The sequence below is a fragment of the Crinia signifera genome, chromosome 1 (assembly GCF_055691185.1).
Source record: "Crinia signifera chromosome 1, ASM5569118v1, whole genome shotgun sequence".
Lineage (NCBI taxonomy): Eukaryota > Metazoa > Chordata > Amphibia > Anura > Myobatrachidae > Crinia > Crinia signifera.
In genome coordinates, this window is record NC_139217.1 from 397730776 (window position 1) to 397752206 (window position 21431).

Here is a 21431-nt window from a genome sequence, read left to right on the forward strand (position 1 = left end):
TTGGGGGTTAAACGAGTTGAATGTTTGAATGGCATTAAATATTTTTTAAAACGGTTTTCACCTGCAATGTGAAAGGTCTCAAGGCTCAGACCCGTTTTAAAGTCCCATTTAAGAATACCGTGTCATTACCCATTTCTGCAATGTGAAAGCAGTATAAGTGTCAGAAGCAATGAAATATTTTTTTTCTACATTTTATATTCCATTATAGGCAGATACTAGTACATACTTGCATACATAGATAAGTTATTGTTGTATAATTATACTTCTGTGTGTGTTTTACAGGAAGATGGCAGCTATTGCAGTGTTGGTGAAAATAATGCACAAAGCTGGAAGCTAAAAGCTGAGCAAGCAAAGAAAGCAGAATTTCTCCGGGAGACAGAGAAGCTCAAACACCAGTAAGTGGTCCCCTAGCTCTTGCCAGGGATCCACCAATGAGAAACACAACCAAGCTTCTCCCTTCTTGTTATGAGAGTACTAGTCTAGTAATAACCAAGCTTCAAAGTTATCCTTGCTCTAAGTGTAAAAGCTATGATATCTTCAAATGAACATTAGTCATGTTAATTTTAACATGTATGATCGTCTGACACCTTAGTATGGGGAGATGTACCAGGCCTTGGAAAGATGAAGTGGGGAAGTTGGCCTAAGAAACATATCAGATTGTAACTGTCCATTATTTAGCCAAGTCTTTGAAATGACAGGTTACATTGGGCTACTTCTAAAAGGTTTCGTACATACCCCAATGTTTAGGGTCATCTTAGTGTATAGACAATCTGGGTAGCTGCCCAGGGCCCCACAAGCAGGATCTGGTGGTGGTCACACAATCAGAGTGGTAAGGAAGCATTCACTTCCTTCCTCCCAGCATACAGTCAGACAGTACGGCTGGAGCTATCCACCAATCAGAGCCATGGGGGCATGTTATACATTTTTTAATTGGTTTGTGTGAATGGCTAGTTTGGGGCTCCGGTGCATTGCTTTGCCCAGGGCCTACAAGGCTATAAAGATGGTCATGCCTATGACAGCTATGTTTATTACAAATGAAACCTTACAGTGGCACTTTATGCTGATACCTGAGTTTGTCTGCTTTTGCAGGGATCTGCTTTGCTTTCTAAATAAGTATGTATGTATGTATTTGCAGGTAAAGATAGTGGAGTCTATATGAGGTGCAAAATTGTGCATCTTTTAAGGAACATTTGACAGACCAGGAGCATAGGTGCTTGTAATAAAGACACTCCAGATTTTCCTCTACACTATTTTAAGCCCCATAAAGACTGCCGGGGGAACCGGCATTGGCAAGGGCATACACAACTGCCAATGCTGCACACGACGGATCCGACAGCAGGGGGTACAGCGGTCATGCTGCAGCTGCAGCATGGCCGTCGTTGACAATGTCCTCCCTCGTCCGAACATGCTTGGACGAGGGAGGGGGCCATTAACGACGTTCTGGTGCGCACAACGTTAGCGATGCACAGCGTACACACTGGACAATATCGTTCAGAAGTGTGTATGGGCCTTTAGGGACAATTCAGAGCAGGGGAACTGCCTTAAACAAATATTGACATTTATTAAGAATGTGCATTTCCAAAGAATGTATGTAAATCCTTATACCTGTATTTTAATTTATTAACATATTGACAGAGGGGCAGGACATTAAAATGTAAGTCATACTGAAGCTGTTTGTCGAGGTTGCTTTCAACAAGCTGCAGCAAGGAGTTAAGAGTTGGTGCTGGGGATAGCGAGGGTTATCCCAATCATTCATTATGAATTTGTCATATGCATTACTTTGTATGCATTATTTAGATCTTTTATATAGTGTTGGCAATTCCACTCAGACCCTCACATGTAACAAATATTAGCCTGAAGTTTACAGTAAGAAACTGAAGAGTCTGCTCTGAAATGTTAATGATCTATGCAAAGCATAGTTCTATGGCTAGCTTGTATAAGCACAAATACTAGTGCCTCTTCACCAAGCACAGGGCCTGATTCAGGTTTCTTCCCTTGGGGCTGAATTCCAAGGGTGGGGGTCTGCGCACGCGCGAGTATGTGCAACCCCCCCCCACCCTGCGCGAACACTTTTGGCGGGTATTAGACTCGCCGAAGCATTTGCACTGTTAGGGGTGGGAAGGGGGCGGACAGGGGGCTGGTGCAGGGGAACTCCCACCATTTTGTGGGCATTCCTCGACCATGCAAATGCGGGGATTGGGAGGTGTGGCTTTGGGGCGGCCATTTGTTTGAGCTGCGTTACATGTTCGCTAGGTTGCAAACATACGCAGCTTAGCAAACAGGTCTGAATCAGGCCCACAGTATTTCAAACACATCAGCACTGACAAGTAGCCCATGGTTGACCATGGTACCACTTACACGCTTTTCTGTTACCTACATAATGCTAACTCCAACACTGATCTGGTTTTAGTACAGCTCTAACAGTGTTGTCAGAGCTTATTCCAGGCATTTCCTGGAAACCATTTTAAGTGGAATTCTGGCATGGTATTAGTTACATCTATAATATTGGAGGAGGGGATGTCACCTTCATCATAAAAATAATAACAATTTATTTAAAGATGTTTGCTGTTTATATTAAATTATAATCTGATTTCTCCCTGCTTTTAGAATAGCAGTACTTGAAAAAGACAAGAATGGGCATCTGTATAATAAGAATAATGATTTCAGAATTGACTACAGTGCGCTGGAAGAATATGAGCAGAGGCTGGCGAACAGCAGGAAAGCAGACAGTAAATATGTTATTAGTTCTTTTGAAAAATTTAATAAAAAAATGTTAGTTATGAATTACAATTGTTGCATGCTTGCTTCCACTGTGCTGTACACACCCGTGCAGTGCCGAACTCCTGCAGGTGAGATGGGTTACCCTGTGTGACCACTGCAACAGCCATTACCGCTGTTACCCTGGATTACTTTGCATCACTGTTTATTACAGCTGTTAACACCCTGTTACCTATAAACCTGCACGACTGGTTAAGGTATACTGGCTATGTGCTAGTGTGTGTGTGTGTACACATATGCTTAGGGCAAACTAGATGGGCCAAGAGGTTCTTATATGCTGCCAAATTCTATTTTTCTAGATTTAATTTAGGTTACTATGTATTTTCTTATATTTTAAATCTTTTATCATGTTGCGTAACCCCTTCAGTGGTAATCCTGAGAATTTTCGGGGCTATGTTTCAGTTCCCAGACTGGCAAACACCGGGCAGCCCCACTGAGCTGATCGCTGAACTCCCGCTTCAGCGCTGCCTGGCTCCGGCTGCTCGGATGCGCCTCCTACCCCCTGTCACCCTCTTAGAAGCACCAGCTGGAGAGTAACGGAGGCTGGGTGCTTTAACGTATGTTGGTTGCATCCACGACAGAAGGGAGTGAAACAAGGAGGATAAAATAATGAATTTAATGAAGATATTGCAGACAGTGATAATGATGATAAAAACGGTATATGGCAAGTATGCAAAAGTCAATTGTCCAGTAAATTATTATAATAGATGATGAAGCTTGGTCCTTAAAGAATATTGCAATATAATTGAAGAGTGGAATAGAATAGAAACCGGAGTAGTAATTAAGGGTTGCAGAAGGAATTGAGGATTGGATGGCTTGAAGAACAAATGAAGATTATATTGCAGATTGGATGAAGGTTGGAAGATTGGATGAAGGTTGGATGATGTGGATGATTGGGTGAAGGTTGGATGAAGGTTGGAAGATTGGATGAAGGTTGGAAGATTGGTTGCAGATTGGAAGATAATAAATGAAGATAACTGGAGAAGAGGAATCCTTGCAGTTTATGGTCGTGGCTGCTGCCAGAGGCAACCTTTGGAAGTGACCGTCGGGAGTATAGCAAGGTGAGACCCCTTTATGGATCTAACCTCGCTGTCCACATAGGCGGTAAGCAGAGTCCGGTGGTACTTGATGCAGTAAACGGCCAGCAGGATCTTCTCCAGGGCAAGCTCAGGATTGTAGTGGGAACTACAGAGCCAGGTGAGAGCGGAAGCTCAGGATTGTAGTTAGTACTACAGAGCCAGGTAGGAGCAATGATGCTACGGGATCGACATCATTGTACTGACTACTGGACTAGCCTGAGCAGCCAGTACTTACCAGGTGAGCTGTGCTGGGATTGGTCAGGCAATCAGAGAGGGAGGCGGAGCCGTGCAGGAGAGGCTGGGAAGCCCTGATTGTATGCAACTGCACAAGCACCGGCCTTTACACAGACCAGGCACAAACACACATGGTGATATGCTACTCATGTCCTGCATGGAGCTGGAGCACAATACACCAGTGTCACAACGCGATGACAACACGGCCACATGTACCTCAGTGGAGCCAGAGACATAGCAGAGGTGAGCGCCATGGTTTCTAGTGCACCTAGAGGGTCCAGGGCTGGGCACAGTACAGGGATCTTGGGCAAATGCCATGGTGGATGTGACACCCCCGTTAATAAACTGACAAATTATCTAATATAACACTCTCTTAGCAGTCAATTAGATTAAATTTAAGGACTGCCCCATTGGGCTAATTGACCTACCTTAATTGACTGACTTAGGAAATTGCATTTTTTTGTAAAGAATTTATCGGATAAAATCATCAGGCACCTCAGTCCTTAAATTTAATCTAATTACCTGCTAAGAGAGTGTTCTATTAGATAATTTGTCCGTTTATTAAAAATTAAGAAATTATGAGCAAATGTGGTGTAAATATTTACTTGTCTAGACTGTTTTCTTTAACTGTAAGGCCCCGTACACACCAGAACGATCCTGATTGTTAGTAGATCGTTAGCAGATTGTGTGATGGTCGCACGATCTGTTGGAGCACACGATCTGCATCCAATCTGATCCCAATCCGATCTGAGTCTGTATCCAGTTGAATGGATCTTTTACAGATCCTACCAGCAGCAGGTAGGATCTGTAAAACGACCAAACGACAGCGGGGACGCGCATCGGATTGGAATTGGATCGGAATTGGATCTAAACATGCCCAATCTACATACAATCTGCATCCAATCAGTCAGAATTGGATCCATATTGATGGAATTGAGCCCTAATCGTTCTGGTGTGTACCCCCCCTTAGACAACTGTCCATTTGGTTGACACTGTTTCTTTTTTGCTTAATTGATCTACACGATTAAGCGATACTTAAACTACAAAGACAAAGGGTCAAGTTCACATCTTTAAAAAGGTTAATTGCTGTTTCTTATTGAATATGCAACAATTGTTACATTTCATAACTATGCCAGCTAAAAGATTTAATGCTGTTTCAAATCCATTGAATCTGGTCTGTCTCTGATTGCTACCTTTTTGCTATGACATGTTGAATTTATTGGCAATTATGCTTTATTAGCAATAGTGCGGCGGTTCAAACTTGTATGAGCTCCTTCTCTAATGCTTGATCATTTTATCATATAAATTAGGAGCCTAATTATTGAAAAATTGTTTGCAAGTGACAGGGGTGTGACATCCTTCTGCAGTGCAGTTTTTATCTTTAGTTTTAAAATTGTGATTTACCACTTATATTAAAATGTGATTATTAAAAGTTAATTTTTAAACTACTATCACCTCGTTTGACATATTTCTCTCTACACTTGGGGTACATTTCTTAAGAGTGCCCCCATAATGAGTCTTCTTTTCTCTATGTTATAAAAACAAATATGTAGTATTGAAGCTTGGCTTGCACCTGACATGATTCCCTAAGCCACGTTGTCCTTTGTTAATACTGTATTCATATTTCCAGTTAGAAAATAGATTTAGTTATTTGTTTTATTACTCAACAGAAGTTAAAACTGAACAACAACTTACAAAAATACATAATAACGTCAAGAGGCTCCAGCTCCAATTAAAAGATGTCAAACCTACTCCAGAGTGTAAGTACTTCTCTTCCCTTTCCATTCTCTTTATACTCTTCATCAGGCAGCTGATTTATGGAGCATGTTTTGCGGTTTCTGTCTCATGTTGCTGTGATTGTGGATTTGCTCAACTCTGTTTTACTGTGTTCACTCTAGGATTTTTTTAGGACAGGGTGCTGCCCCCCCGAGCAGGCACCCACCCCCCATCACCAAGCAGGCATTTCCTCCCTTCCCCCAATCTTGGTGCAGGTATTCGGGGGGTGGAGACAGTTGGGAGAGGCAGTGATCACCACTGGTCTCCTCAGCTCAACAGAGATGCGGGTGATCACTGAATGCACAGCACTGAACCCTCTATGCAAGGCATCTATCGGTGCATGGAGCTGCCGCTCAAAAAAATGGTAAACCAGGGGTCACCGTGCTAGGCCATACCCCCACATATCCCTCCCTTGTCCGTGCCCCTTTTCGTGTAGGCCACCTGTACTGCATAGCAGGTCCCAATTCTAAAAAGAGTAAAGTTGGGAGGCATGGTTGTGTATGCTGACTTGTATGTCGATATCCTGAATATACTGTCAACATAATGACTAGATACCGTATTATACAATGCCTTAACATTTCATTTTGGATTTGTTTGCAGCTGCAAGCTGGTGAGCAGGGCTTTCCAGTCTTGTTTTGTTTCTTAACTTGTTCCCAGTTGTAAAGCTTTGCTGCAGATTATCCTATAAAAATAATTCTAATACATAAGTCAGTAGGGAGGTTGCAGTGCTTTTTTACATTCGCTTGTTAAAAGTATGGAAAAAAAGACCTCATTCTAAAATTGCTTTTGTCCTTATAACAGGACACATGCCTATATGTCCCTGCTTAAATAATTAAAATGGAATCCTTACCTGTCCTGAAAAGACAATATAAATGATAGTTACTGTGTCTTGCAGTTGTTGAGAAGCTTAGAGAAATGATGGAAGATGTAGACAATGCAATTTCTGCTTTTAAAGAAGAACAGCGGATAATGTAAGTTATTCAGATGATTAGTATCTCTAACCTTTCATTCTTCTGCAATTTCTAGCAGTTCTAAATCTGTTCTTTCGTATTCTTTATATGTATGTCTTGCCTTAAGTGGTATATAAAGCAGTCCATTGTGTTTGCTAGATTTGGGTAATGGGATTCAGTACTGAATCCCGGCGGTCGGGATCCCGGCGTTCAGAATCCCGACGCCGGAATCCCGACAGCCAAAATCCCGACAAGGGGGGGGACGTGGATCGCCCCCCCTTGCGGGCTCGCTGCGCTCGCCACGCAGCGGGCCCGGTGCCTCGCTACGCTCGGCACACTAATTTATTCTCCCTCCAGGGGTGTCGTGGACACCCACGGAGGGAGAATGTGTCGGGATTCCGGCGTCGGGATTCTGAATGCCGGGATCCCGACCGCCGGGTTTTTAACTGCATCCCGGGTAATGTGCTCATGGACATACTTTCTCAAATTGACACCTATAGATTTTCTTTTGGAAAATAACAACAACGTAGGGATCCATCTAGAACAGAGAAAAAAGGAAATGGTGCACAGTTTAATGATGGACTTGGGTCTAATATAACACTTAATAATTAACCTCTTAATTAATATTTTATACTTTGATGTGTGTATATGAATTTTTAGATTATTGAGAGGAGTTTTTGATTTTAAGAGATTTATTTACTGGTTCTTTGTTACAAAACAAGAGGAAAACAGCTGCATGGTTGGGCTAGGGGGACAAGAAGGCTACTATGTTAAATTGTTGGTAAAACAAGTAGCTTTTAATTGCTTTTACTATAACCTATTTTGACTGCTGACCGTATAAATGACTCTTGGAGCCGCTGGTTTAGGTCCTGTTGTTGGATTTTTTCGTGACTTAATCCCTTTGTCTTCCTGTGTCCCAGATATCAAATGTTTAATAGTATCGTATATTTGGTAAAATAACTCCTTGCTTAGTATTGATTACTTCCACCATCTAAATGTACAGTAAGCATGGGTGCATATTTCTTTTCTCCAATATAAGTGACTTTGCGTCCATAGATTTAATGGCAAAGAGGCCTCGGGTAACTTTTCAAATCAATGGTTCTTGTTTACATTGCAAAACCCGCTCAAGCTGCTGATCATCTCTTTTTATCTTACACCTTTTTATTATTTATGTAAAATGTACTTTCAGAATTTTAAAACCATGTGTATTACTTTTTGATGCTGGTATACTGTATGAACTGTGTATGGTTCACATATACTAAAAACATTTATATAGCCTATAATTAACTTGTGTTTTTATTGTTTTAGTTATGAAGAGCTAATGAAGGAAGAAAAGACAACTAATATTGAGCTGACCGTGCTGGAAAAAAAAATCGAGTCTTCATTAAACAATGTGCCCGGACAGTCCTTTAGGGCGCCCTCCGGCAAAGCTGTAATAGACACTGTTGTTTTCAGCCGGCTCCCAGAAGAAGTGGTGGCATTTGAAAAGTTTCTACAACAGACAGGAGGGCGTCTGGGAGGGTGGGATGATTTTGACCACCAAAGCTTCCTAAAAGTGTGGACCAAGCATAAGGGCAAGCCCTCGTACCTAGAAGAGGCCTTGGCGTACCTGCCAAGCAGGACACAGGAGGATGTACAACAACATGAAGCCTGGTATCTGGAGTTTCTCTGTCTAGAGGAGAAGAAGAAAGAAGTGAGAATTATTTGCAGTTAACAAATGTGTTGTGTTTCTGATTTGCAGAGATTTATTTAACCTGTCCCTTCTAATGCTGGGTCCGCATTAATGACGGGACCCAGTGGGGTGCCAGCATCAGCCAATGCATACACTCTTGCTGATGCTGTCTGCAATGAGTGATGGCTGGGGAGGGAGGATTGGGGCTACGCTGCTTCCCGCAGCATGGTTCCTTATACTTGGCAGCGTTATACATTGTCGTCCTGCATATACAGACAATGTCACTGATAATGCCCCAGAGCATGTATCGACAATGACATTGGAGGTTATTCTGGTTGACTCGCAGATTTGCGAGTCAACCAAACGCCGCCCACCCAATGCACGCACTGTGAATCTCCCCGCACGCATGCGAATGGATGTTTTGCATATGCATCCAATCGCAGCTTGCATGCGGTGCCAAATCATTCACCAGCGCTCGCAAATCTAAGTCCGTCCCATGGGAACGTTGGGTGGGGCCATGGGCACAACCATGGCCCCACGCCCGCCACCCGCACTGCTGTGTGCGAACGGCCGGCGAATAATTAATTTGCTGCGTCCGCTCGCACAAAGAGGCTGCACATGCGCATACATGCTTCTGCGCATGCACAGTCTCTAAAAATCTCTCCCCTGTGCAAACGTGCAGGGGAGCAAATTGATCAGAATAAGGACCATCATACCGTGTTTTAAAGTTGTATCTCTGTAAGGGTGATTATAAATAGACTTATAAAATGCAGTGTCATGGATGTTCTTAAGTCTGACCTACTGGATATCCTTGAAAAGATGGCTAATATTCTCCTGCAAAGTTCTTAAGCGTCACTATGTAATGGTGATAACTGATAACACTACGAAACATATATTACTTTAGTGACATTTCTAAAAAGATTATTAATAAAAGTAAGATTCTTCAACACATACAAATAGTGAACAATTCCTAAAAACATAATACTTTTTATGGTGCTTACTTTGTTGTATTATATGCAGTTATCCTTTAGATTCTGGCACAAAATCATAACTAAAGCACAATGCCATAAAAGCGAATATGGCCCACACATTCTGCAGCTGACCAAAAACCTCTACCAGCAGTCCTGACCTTTGGCAGTCAATAAGGACATGGCCTACAAAGAAGAGGCAGGACAGTACACAATATTAATGTGCTGTGTAGAATGGGAGAATGGTCTAATTTGTCTGACATTTCACATAGGATATGGCTTAACACAAAAACACAACAGATTGATAGATTGTGTGTGGGATTTGTGATAACGTTTGGGGTTCTTTTGTGTTTCAGTCTATTCAGAAGTGGAAATCAAGAAAACAGCAAGAAAAGCAGGAAATTTTAAAGCTTCAGGTAAAAACAAAAGAAGTTTCAGAGTTCGATCGGTGGCAGCGTGAAGAGGCTCAAAGACAGAAAATAGAAGAGGAAAAGAGGAAGCGGCAGCAGGAAGTAGAGGCCTGGAAGAGGCAGAAGGAGATTGAGACTGCTGCAAAACTTGAGGAAAAACTGAAGGAAGAGGAAGAGCGCCAGAGAAAACAGAGGAAAGAGCGCCAGCGTCAGCTGGAGGTTAGGCTGGTAGTGGAGGAGCACGCACGGATCAGGAAGGAACAAGAAGAGTTTCTAAGGCTGGAAAAAGAAGTCATGGAAGAAGCGGAGAGGGAAGAGAAGAGGAGACTAGCTGCATATGAGATCATTCGATTTCAAGATAGGGTAAGTAACAGAGGTGTACTTTCTACAGTAGCAAATTTTTATGTCATCATGTGGAATGTAATGAAGTTGGTCTGAACTCAGGCCTCTCCCACATGTGTCCGATGCAGAGGATATAATTATGTATGTGATAACCTGTTTTAATGGCTCATTGGTACAGCTCTGTATGTATGTGTGTATATTTTATTTATATCACATACGATCAGCGGCGGCTCGTACCTTATTGGGGAAGGGGGCTGCCTCTGGCCGCAGGCACCCCCTGTCGCTGCCACTGCTACTGCCTCCTCTCCCGTCCCGGTCCCGGCGCCTGTGCTGTGATGAGTGACAGGCGCTGGGACTGGCGCATGCGCAGTACACACATGTACCGCGCATGCAGCCAACTTCTATGGGCTGCTTGGGCAACAGCCCATAGAAGCAATCTTGGTCCCGGCGCCTGTACAATGTAAGTTACAAGCAACGGGACCAGCGCGTGCGCAGTACCTATATAGGTACTGCGCATGCGCATCTGCCATTTTTGCACGGCAGCCCGCACAAAGGCGTCCCGGAGGGAGGGAACACCTCCCAATGGGACTGCCTTTGTGACTGGCAGGTCGGACTTCCAATTGGAACTCATTGCCAGTCACAGTGAAGCCAGAGCAGTCTCACAGAATGCATCTGGCTTCACTACAGTGGCAGATTTTACCTGGGGGGGCTGCAGCCCATAGGTAAAAACCGCCACTGCATACGATACCCTTTTACAATGCTAATGAGTAATAACTTTAGAAGTATATGGCCGCTCTACTCACTCAGTTGCCTGTTAGCAAGAACTAAACAAGACATACACAACAATAGTGAATCTGCGCCCCTGTGAACCTTGTATCCGGACCAGTATTTATTGGTCACTATTATGCCTGTACAATTGTTAAGCCTTGTAACACAATAAATGCTGGATGATCCAAATATACACATTTATTAAAAGTCCTTTTTCCACATAAAATCAGTGGTGAATAATGTCCTTTTGTTCTGACAGAATTCATTCTCCCCTCTTTACATTGTATCAAGTAAACAAAAACCCAACGTGATTTGTCTTACATCAGGGGTATATCTTCCAATGAGTCAGAATGAACTCCTCAAATTGTGTATAAACACCTGAGGGTGGTTTTAGAACATTTATTGCCTCTAATCTGCACCCAGGACTGTCGGGCACACATGTCAGCTATATACATATCGTCCAGTGTGTACCCAGCATTAGTTGACTACAGAAATGTGTTTTCATGGCCGAAAATATTACTGCAAAGTGTGGGCTGTATTTAGTAGGATGTACAATGTCATTTTTATAACTTTTTTTATTTATTTCTAGGATCAAAATAAAATTGAGGAAAGGGCAAATGAAAAAAGAGCTAAAGAAGAAGCTGAAAAAGAAAAGAGACTAGCAAAATTAAAAGAAAAGGTAATGTATTGTTCTATCTATTATTATTATTATTGTGGTTGGAAGGCACGGTGCTCTGCAGCACTGGTCAGTGGAGAAAACGGTACTTGTGTTAAACAGGGGCATACATGGTAGCCAGAATAAATACACATATGAAAACACAGTACATTAAGGAGCAATCTAGTAGGAAAAGGGCACAATTAAGAAGAGAAGAATGGGTGCCACTCTTTGGGAAACATTGGTATATAATATATTTTCTGCAAGGGAGCTGGCAACATTATGCTGGGGGTGCCTCAGTGGGCATAGTCATGCCCTCCAGAGCCGAACCTACTGAGTAGGGATGCCAATCCCAGGATCGGGATCGGCGGGATCCCAGGATTTTTGGCATTTTTGCCCGGGATTTCGGGATTGAAATGTGCATTTCATCCCATACTGCCGGGCAGCGCTGAGCGCAAGTAGCTCTCGGCTCACACGCTGCCCGGTTCACACACTGCTGCATGATTAATGCTCCGTCTCTGCTGAACCCCTAGCAGCAGTGCTCTGGCACCCCAACCCCCTCCCTCAATCAGTGCCCAGGTTGGGGGATCCCAATGCCCCCTACTCACGGTGCAGGCAGCGGCAGCTGCTCTGTGCTAATACCTGGGGAATTACTCTCTGCTGCCTGTGTCTCCGCCGAAGCTGCTGGGCACAAGACCACTCCGCTCAAACAAGGGACCTGAGAGGTCACTGCGCGCCGTGAACGTGCATCCTGAAATGGAATAATGGAGCGGGTATGTTTGAAAGTGCCCTCTCCTCCTCCCTGCACATTGCCTGTGTGTTTCAATGGCACCATACTTTTAATCCACCCCAGGTGTGCTGGAGCTCTGGCTGTACTTTCCAACAATCCATGGAAATTCTGTCTGCCCTCTACCTATCAGGAGGCCAATCCCGGTATTGAAATTTTTTCAATCCCGAATCCCGGGATTGAAAAAATGGCCAGGAATTGGCCACCCTACTACTGAGCCCTACCACACTGTAGTCCCACATTATACCATCATTTAGTGCCCCTCAAAAATCCATAGCATACCTCACTGTACTACTCCCATTAGGTCACATTATACCACACTGTACTGCTGCCAGAAATGTCACGTTATGCCACACTGTAGTGCCCTCATTGTAGTGCTACCAGTAGATCACATTATGCCAGATATATGATATATATAAGTGATAAATTAGCAATTTGTCAGCCACAGACTCAGACTCCCTGCAACACAAGGGGGTTCTCTGCAAGCAGGTCATGACTCCTGGGAGTCTATAAACGTCCCATGTTAAGATGAGGCGTAATAAATAATATAAAGAGTCCGTGTGTTCCCTGGACCAGATAGGTATTTAAGTAGTAGGAGTAGTCGTTACCCCTGCACGCACCCCCTCCCTAGGCCCCTGAACAATAACGGTGAGGTACCAGAGTATGCACGGCACTAGGCACTAGTTGTGTATACAGCTATGCTTCTACTGCCTTCAAATCAACACCACTATTACACATTTTATGGATTTATTATCTGTATGTGGTGTTTCTCTGGAAATTCATTTTTTTTTGTGTTGGCTTGGAGAGAACACTGTAGTTAATGACTGGGCATTGTATACTTTCATATACTTTATGAAAACAGGTACAAGTTCATGTTGAAAGAGATCCTTCCAGACTGTGTAAGCTTACGAAAGGATGGGAAGAGCGCTGCAAAAACATAGGCCCAACAGGCTCCGGTCCGGCTTTGACCATTCCACACCGGTAATACTGATTGAACATGTTTCTGCATATGTAAAGATATAATTTACTAATATGTGGGTTTAATGACTATCTGCTTACTTTTTCTTATATTGTGAGAGCAGCAATATGTGTAATAATAATACCAAATAGCATAAAACATCAAATTGTATTGTGAAATGTTGGTGTTCCAAAGCTAAGGATCAATAAACATTTTAGTTTTGGATAAAGACCATGAAGATAAAAATACTTTTATATGAACTGATAATCTGACAGTTCTCTGCAGCTCCATTACAGACAGCTGAAGGCCTACCTATATCTTTGTCCTATTGGGATCCAATACAAGGCATAAAGCTGATATTGCAGTAGTTTGAACTGCAGTGGCAATAATGTTCTACTCCTGAGTCTATGCAAATCTGCTGAGTATATTTGAACAGAAAAAGCCTCAACCCTTTGAGTGCCAAATTCTCTGAGAGATGTGCAAAATATCCACTAAAAATGCCAGCCTTGCTCACATTTGTTATATAAAGTCAAATTAAATGTGTTTAAAATTGGATTATGTGTCCTACATAAGGTAAACAATACAGGCCATTGTTAAGTTTTTTTGTCTTCCTGTACTGTTATAGAATCGGTGCATCTGTCAGAACAGACTTAGGTCTACAGGTCTACTTGGGGCCAGTCGACCCCGGAAGGTCAACTGGCCCCAAGGTCGACATGGGTCAAGCTTCAACATGACTTAAGGTCGACATGGGTTTAGGTCGACAGTCATTAGGTCGACATTAGTTTTTCACTTTTTTATAGCCGAATGTTGACACAGTGGACATGGACACAGTTGGAGTTGCACCGCAGCCCCTCGCTTCGGGCACGGTGCCTCGCTACACTTGGCACACTATTTTATTCTCCCACCACGCCCTAGTGGATGGTAGGGCATGAAATACCGCCTGTCGGCACGGCGGCTCAAAATAAGTGAAAAACTCATGTCGACCCAATGACTGCCGACCTTGACCCATGTCGACCTTGACCCCTGTCAACCTTGGGGCCAGTCGACCTTCCGGGGTCGACCTAATGACTGTCGACCTAAGTCTGATCTGACAGATGACCGCATCCCACTGTTATATTGTTTTCCCTTTGTACGGCGCTGCAACACCTGTGGCACCTTTCTAAATAAAATATAATCATAATGAATAAATATGTTTGCTTGGCAATTTTCACACCTATTTTGACAAATTCGCTTTTCACTTGTCAGTGTTAAAATTGCCTGTGTTTGCTCGGTTGCATCAGTATTTTACACCTGTACTGGCAACAAACTGCAGAGCATTTATTATTAACCATTACTTGTTTGGTTTGTGCAAATGACTAACACAGAGTGGTTGTAGTTATTAGGTCAATAATAAATAATGTTAATATACATAGGGGTATATTTATTGTCGGAATCATTCCGACATTCATTTGTCGGAATGGATCCGACAATACCTATTCAATCAGCGGCCAGATCCGAATGTCGGATTTGGCCGCTGCTGCTCACCCGGGACCAGGTGAGCGATGGTGGGAGGCGCCGGATGAGCTGCTCTCCCCCAGCCTGGCGGCGGGACCTGGTGAGCGACAGAGGAGGGTGTGGGAGGCGGGCAGGAGAATGGCGAACAACAATTTTTCAAAACGGATTGAGATTGCTTGAAACAGGGCCAAAACCTGTCGGAATTGGTTGTGTTAACGTCAAAAGCACGTGGATCCGCGGCTATTCCACCAATCCACGTGGTTTCCGACAGGTTGGAGCTAAATCAGTCAGAAATTGACATCTTTCCGACTAGACGGCAGTTTTGACTGTAATTGAATGAATATACCTCATAAAGTCAACTGTTATCAGGGTGACATTATTAAAATGTTGACAGACAACATGTTGACGTTCTTAGAATGTTGACATGTAAAATGTAAACATCAGAATGTTGACTGTGGGTTAGGGCCAGATGCACTAATCTTCAAAAAGTGATAAAATGGAGAGTGATAAACCACCAACCAATCCGCTCCTGCATGACATTTTTCAAACACAGCCTGTGACAAAGCAGTTAGAAGCTGATTGGCTGGTTGTTTATCACTCTTAATTGTATCACTTTTTGATGCTTAATGCATCTGGCCCTTAGGCTGCAGGATGGGAATATAGGCTTAGACAGTAGACTCTGAGGAAGGGGTAGAGGTTAGTTATAGGGCCAGTATACTCTGTGAATTACTCTTCCATCAAATGATTCCACTGAAAGTGACATCTACATGACATTTGTCATTTGGAAGATGTAGCTGCAGCCGTCGGAATAAAGTAAAGGAGCCCACACACGCACCGATCCCGGCGTGCGTTGTGGGCTTAACTAGCACACATAGCATCGCATCGTATGCCTTGTGCATACGATGTGCATACGATGTGCATGCGATGCGATGCTAAGCGATAAAAAGCTAGTACAAAAAGTATGTGCAGCACATACTTTTTGTACTGTGCGATGAGGTGCCGCGGGAGCGCGCACCCCATCGCATAGCATCGCACCACCGGCATCGGTGCGTGTGTGGGCTCCTTAAGTCACAGCTGGACTGTGAAACAAAGAAAGAGCACACAATTACATGAAAAAGAAGGTACAGATGATCCTGCCACAATGTGATATGTGGGGAACAATTTTTACATAACGTTGTGGAATAGCTGTAGTTGCTGGTGGGTGTAGCTACTCTAAGGCACCGTGTTAGCAACCAATTATAAATTAGCTATTGTCAACCATCTTTTTGGTGCTCCTGTCATTGGTATAACTGTTCTGGATAGAGTAGAGACAATGAAAGGTGGCGATATAACATATTAACTAGTTTTGTAGAACGTATAAGACTGTCACCTATTGTCAACCATGACAGTCTTTGACCGATCATATTACTGAACATCCTTCCTCTTCAGGAATGACAGAAGGCTTTTGCTGTTCTGCTGAGTTGGCATTCTTGTGGACATCTGTCATCTCAGAGTAGCTTTTGTTTTGTTTTTTTTTTTTTACTTTGACATGTACGCTACTGGACACACAGAGCCAGGACACTTTTCATAGATGTTGTTAAATTGGCAGCTGCTGCCACTAAGGAGGCTGCAAAGATCACCAAGTGGAACAGAAAAGGAAACATCGTAAAAAACACCATTGTGAAACTAGCCAATGGGAGTCCTGGGGCAGGCGTAAGGGTGTGTGAAACATGCTGTTTCCTGGGCACCTGGTATATTCAGTGCTGCCAACCCAGGGGGTGCCATCCAGCACATAACGCATATAAACATTCATGTCATTAAGAAGTTTCATGAGACCCCCCCTCATTAGATGGCTGGCGCTGGTTATATAGTTTGTTCTTTAACATATGATCTTTCTCCATAAATGCTTCTTAGGCAGAGACTTTCATATGTGTTTTCTTTCTTACATAAGATGCGCTTCATGTTAATTATTGTTTCTTTTTTTCTCTTTTAGAGCTGTGCCAACGTGGAGGCAAGGTTTATAGGCTGCCAATGCTAAATACCAGTTTAACAAAAAGCCTTGGATTTAAGCATTAAACAACTGTGGTTAATCTGAGACCTACCCCTATGAACCTTATGTTGTTACACAGCAGTTCTGCAGACTGACGGCTGAGGATCACCACTCATTGCTCCTGCTTTCAGCACAAATAAACAGAATATTTTTGCTGCCTTTGTGAATGGGACAGGTTCTGGTGCATGCAATCTCTATGAGTACTCCGAACTGAAAAATGGACTTTGAGCCTGTTTTCAGAGTTGAATGTAATTTTATGAAATTATGCAAAATAACAACTACCGGCGCTAGGGTGCATGGGGCCGTCCAGTACAGGGCAAGCCTGCCTGCAAAATTTTATGTGCATATTGTTAAAATGCAAGCGCTTTGCTACACAGCGAAGCCCTCGCATATTACCGCCTGGGTGCGAACCTAGGCACAGGCCGGCAATGACTTCACACAACCGCCACGGCGCTCCCACTGAGCGATATGGACAGGCCTGAATTGTCTGGACCCACCCTAGCTTGCGTGCATGCGCAGAAGTGGGGAAATCACTGAATAGAGATATACACCCTTCTACGTCAGGGGATAAATCAGGCCCTATATGCCCTAATGTTTCCCTGATCTTTTCAATTTACGTCTTATTTTATGTATCATTTTTAATTTACATTTTCAGTAATAAAATATACATACTTTTAATATAAGAAAAATCTAGTTGAATATCTAGAAACTAATTTTTATACATTGTCTTAGGAACTCCTGCTCACATAACCGCTTACGCAGGGGGAAATGTATCATACTCTGTAAGAGATAAAGTGGCGAGAATGTACCAACCAATCCACATCTGACTGATAGGTAATTTATCTCTCTCCAAGTTTCGATACGTATATCTCTTAGGGGTAAATTTACTAAAGTTTGAGGTTTTTAAAAGTGAGAGATGTTGCCCATAGCAATTCTATCTATTATCTTCTAGAATGTACTAGATAAATTATGAGTAGAATCTTATTGGTTACTATGGGCAACATGTCTCACACTTTAGGAAATGTATCCCATAGCCGTATAGTTAATGAGAGCCACATGGGTACTTGTGTGAGAAGTCTGCATAGTTCTATGACTGCATAATGGGGGTAATACATGTATGTAAGCAAGATCAATTGCCATTCTCTGGCTGTGGAGCTGTTAATGTAAGATAGAGAAGATACCATCCAGATATTAAGAAACACCCACCGAAGCCATTGCAACCTCATTGATACACATTCACAGCCTATATGGAAATATGGGGAACATTGAGGCTAAGGCGAGGCCTATGCCGACTGGACACCGCAGAAGTGATACAGGTACCATGTTTTAGCATGTATGAGCTTGTAGCTAATGGGAGATACATGCCATGTAAACAGCCATACCACGCCTGTGTTTCCACATTAACAACGCCAAACAATCACTTCCCGTCAAACACTTTTCCCATGAAGTCCTCATTGTGAGCGAGATCACTTTGGCACATGCTCATTGCAATGGCAGCAGATGCGCAGTCTAATAATAATTACACCGTTGCATCATAATCAGTGATTGTGAAGAGACTTGAATTAGGCCCAGTGCTCAAGTTTATTGTAAACTACACCAGATGCGTTATGTATGTTTCATTCAGATAGGCTGCAGGGTTGATAATTGCTTTCATTCTGAGGGGTTTAATGCACCTGAAAAAAATATGTATTTTCATAGCATGTAAAACTGCATATAACTTCACATAATCTAAAGAATACAAATCTGGTCGCACACAGATGCCAGAAAACGACACACATGGCAAATTAGTTATATTAAACATTTAACCAAATTGTCTGATTGACCATTTTTATTAATTTTCCAGTAAATCATTGATTGACATTTACTAGATACATTACCAGATTTTCATTACAACCACCCAACTAGTAGACTGGTTTGAAAGAAAACCTTTCTTTACATGTTTGATCGGCTTTACTAAGTGCAGGCTAAACGAGTTCAGAGAATATAATTCAAGATCCTTTTCATTCATCTGTCAAATCTCCTTGTATGTCTCAAAATCGTCAAGACTCTCTATTTATCTTTCTAGCAGATAGTTAATGTTGCTTAAAGCTGGCCATACACCTAAACGATGTCTGGCCAATCAGTACAATTTCAACGGATCATGCGACAAATCGTGTGCACATCGTGAGGAATGTCTATACGATGAGCGGTCTCACAGGTTGAGAGGTCGGCCCTCAGATCGGGATGCGGTCATTTGGTCTACAGCATGATGGTCGACACGGTTGTAGGTCAAAAGGTCATTAGTTCGACAGTGTCTAGGTCGACAGTCAAAGGTCGACATGGGGTTTTTCACTGTTTTTTGCCCTGAATGTCAACAGTCGACATGGACACAGTTTAAAGTGCACCGCATCGCTCGGTGCCTGGAGACAGGGTGCTCCACCAGCACACAGCCAGCGGAGGGCAGCCAGGTGAGGATGGAGGACACCTGCTATGGGAAAGAAAAAGATTAGAGATTTTCTGGGTGCACACTGGGAATTCTCATGTGGTCCATTCAACTGATTTGAGAAAAAAATGGACTAATTAAAACTTAACGTTTATTCGTATACTTGAGGATAGAGGACACCCCTGGTGTTGCAGCGGAACAGCAGGCTCCCCTGGCCCAAAGAGCACCCGGCGTGCCCTGTTGCTGCAGGCTCCAATAGACTCATACTCCTGGCCCCCAGCATTAATAATACCACGTTCTCATTGCTGCCCCTGCAAAAACCCGGGTTTTTCTTGCTGGATTTTTGGCTGGGCACAGAGCTTCTCAGATCAACAGGCCCCCTTCATACTGCACCTCAGACCCAGGATTTTCCTGTATCTGCCCCTTTCACACTGCTTTCCATGGTCTGCCTTCCAACAAGTGTGGGATTTGATTGGGTGTTGGGAAATTTGTACAAATTTCTGTGAATGGTTGTTTAAAAACCAGCTTTTATTGGCTGGCTGTCACATATCACATGATTACATCCCCCAATGAACTTGTTTTTTGCCATCATGTGTGGAAAAACACGGGTCTGTGCTGTTCACACTGCCGTACACCAGTGTATTACCCAGGAAAAACCCTGGAAAAAAACCATGTCTAAATACCCGGGTTTTTGCGACAGTGAGAACGGGGTATAACTGACTTTCTGGCTGTCCTTCCCCCCTCTCCCTGAACGCTGGCTCCGCTCCAGCCAGGGCCCTGATTATCTGCCCCCCCTTCAGCCTAGGTTCCATCCTGTGGTGTGCTGTAGGGAGATGATCTGTTGAGCCCTTCTGCTGCTGCCTGCAAGCAGCATGATCAAGATGGCACCACTAATGGCTGCCTAGGAACTGTGCCACTCGGCCATATGTACCCCGTGTCTCCCCTGTCTCATATTCTGCCTGGCAGCTGCGGTGACCAGTGGTGCTGCTGATGGCTGCCTAGGCGCTGTGCAGCTCGGCGAGCATGTGTTCCCTGTGTGATAACTGTACTGTCCCTAATGGTATTTCTGGCTGTTGCAGCGACCAGTGGCGCCGCTGATGGCTGCCTAGGCGCTGTGCTGCCCAGCAAACATATGTTCCCTGCGTCTAAAATCCCCAGGTACATCTAGCGTATACCGGTATGTGTTATGTATATCTGTACTGTCACTGTTTAACTGTTACCTATCTGGCTGTTCTGCACAGCATTCCAAATCTAATTCCTAGTATACGCAAGTATTACTGGCCAATAAAGTTGATTCTGATTCTCACAGCTGAGGCAGTATTTTTGTGAACACCTATCGCTGGTACGCACAGGCCGAGCACTAAATAATATATTGTTCGATAAATTGATCAGTCAGTATCTATCAATGTGTACCCACCATAACAATGTTCATGTTACTGTGCACCTCTATAGGTATGTGCAGTATAATGCGTAGTAATGACGTTTTTACAGCTTCAAGAGATCCCATTGCATGACAATGGGACATTGCCTCCTATAAGACCTGAGATGCTTGATCCCCTACATTCACTTTTTGGGGGCACTCTTGAATCACAGAACCATTGTGAATAAGTTAATACTTATTTAAGAACAATTTTTAATAAAAATTGTTCTTAAATAAGTTTTCACTTATTCACAATGGTTCTGTGATTCAAGAGTGCCCCCAAAAAGAGTTTTTATTTTTTCCTTTACCTCCCTTGGTCCTAGCAAATACTATTTGTTTAACTTAGGGGTGCACCACTGGAAGTCAATTCATCTGGCACACGATCCACAAATTGGCCATGTGTGCTCCATGACAGATATACCTCAGATTGGAGGTTCATGTTCTCACAGATCAACATAATTAATTTTTGATTCCTTTTGAGTGGTTTCTTATTACCAACCAGTGCGGTTATACTATCACAAATCCCCGTTCCCCCCTTTTCCCTCTTGTTTGAATATATCCCCTACATTCACTCCTGCTTTTATCAATGTGCTACACTACATAACAGTCCTGTAACTAGCGCCAACCACAGTATGGCGCTTGTATGAAGTAGGTTCAGCTACTATGACATTAATCACGTGACAGATGCT

General features: G+C 43.2%; 1 protein-coding gene across 4 annotated transcripts in view; it reads left to right on the plus strand.

The window, feature by feature from the left end:
- CCDC112 (coiled-coil domain containing 112) overlaps positions 1 to 18694 on the plus strand; it is a 43811-nt gene extending 25117 nt beyond the window's left edge. For 2 of the 4 annotated variants that reach the window (XM_083151637.1, XM_083151636.1), the window contains 9 exons: positions 283 to 395; positions 2608 to 2729; positions 5762 to 5851; positions 6763 to 6838; positions 8126 to 8510; positions 9814 to 10230; positions 11567 to 11656; positions 13282 to 13400; positions 16844 to 18690. In XM_083151637.1, coding sequence (XP_083007763.1) covers positions 283 to 395; positions 2608 to 2729; positions 5762 to 5851; positions 6763 to 6838; positions 8126 to 8510; positions 9814 to 10230; positions 11567 to 11656; positions 13282 to 13400; positions 16844 to 16874 — 1443 coding nt within the window. In that variant the 3' untranslated portion in view covers positions 16875 to 18690. Of the gene's footprint in view, positions 1 to 282; positions 396 to 2607; positions 2730 to 2749; positions 4335 to 5761; positions 5852 to 6762; positions 6839 to 8125; positions 8511 to 9813; positions 10231 to 11566; positions 11657 to 13281; positions 13401 to 16843 lie in introns of those variants that run through there. The other 2 variants (XM_083151635.1, XM_083151639.1) reach the window with 2 other exon arrangements.
- The last annotated feature ends 2737 nt before the right edge of the window (positions 18695 to 21431 follow it).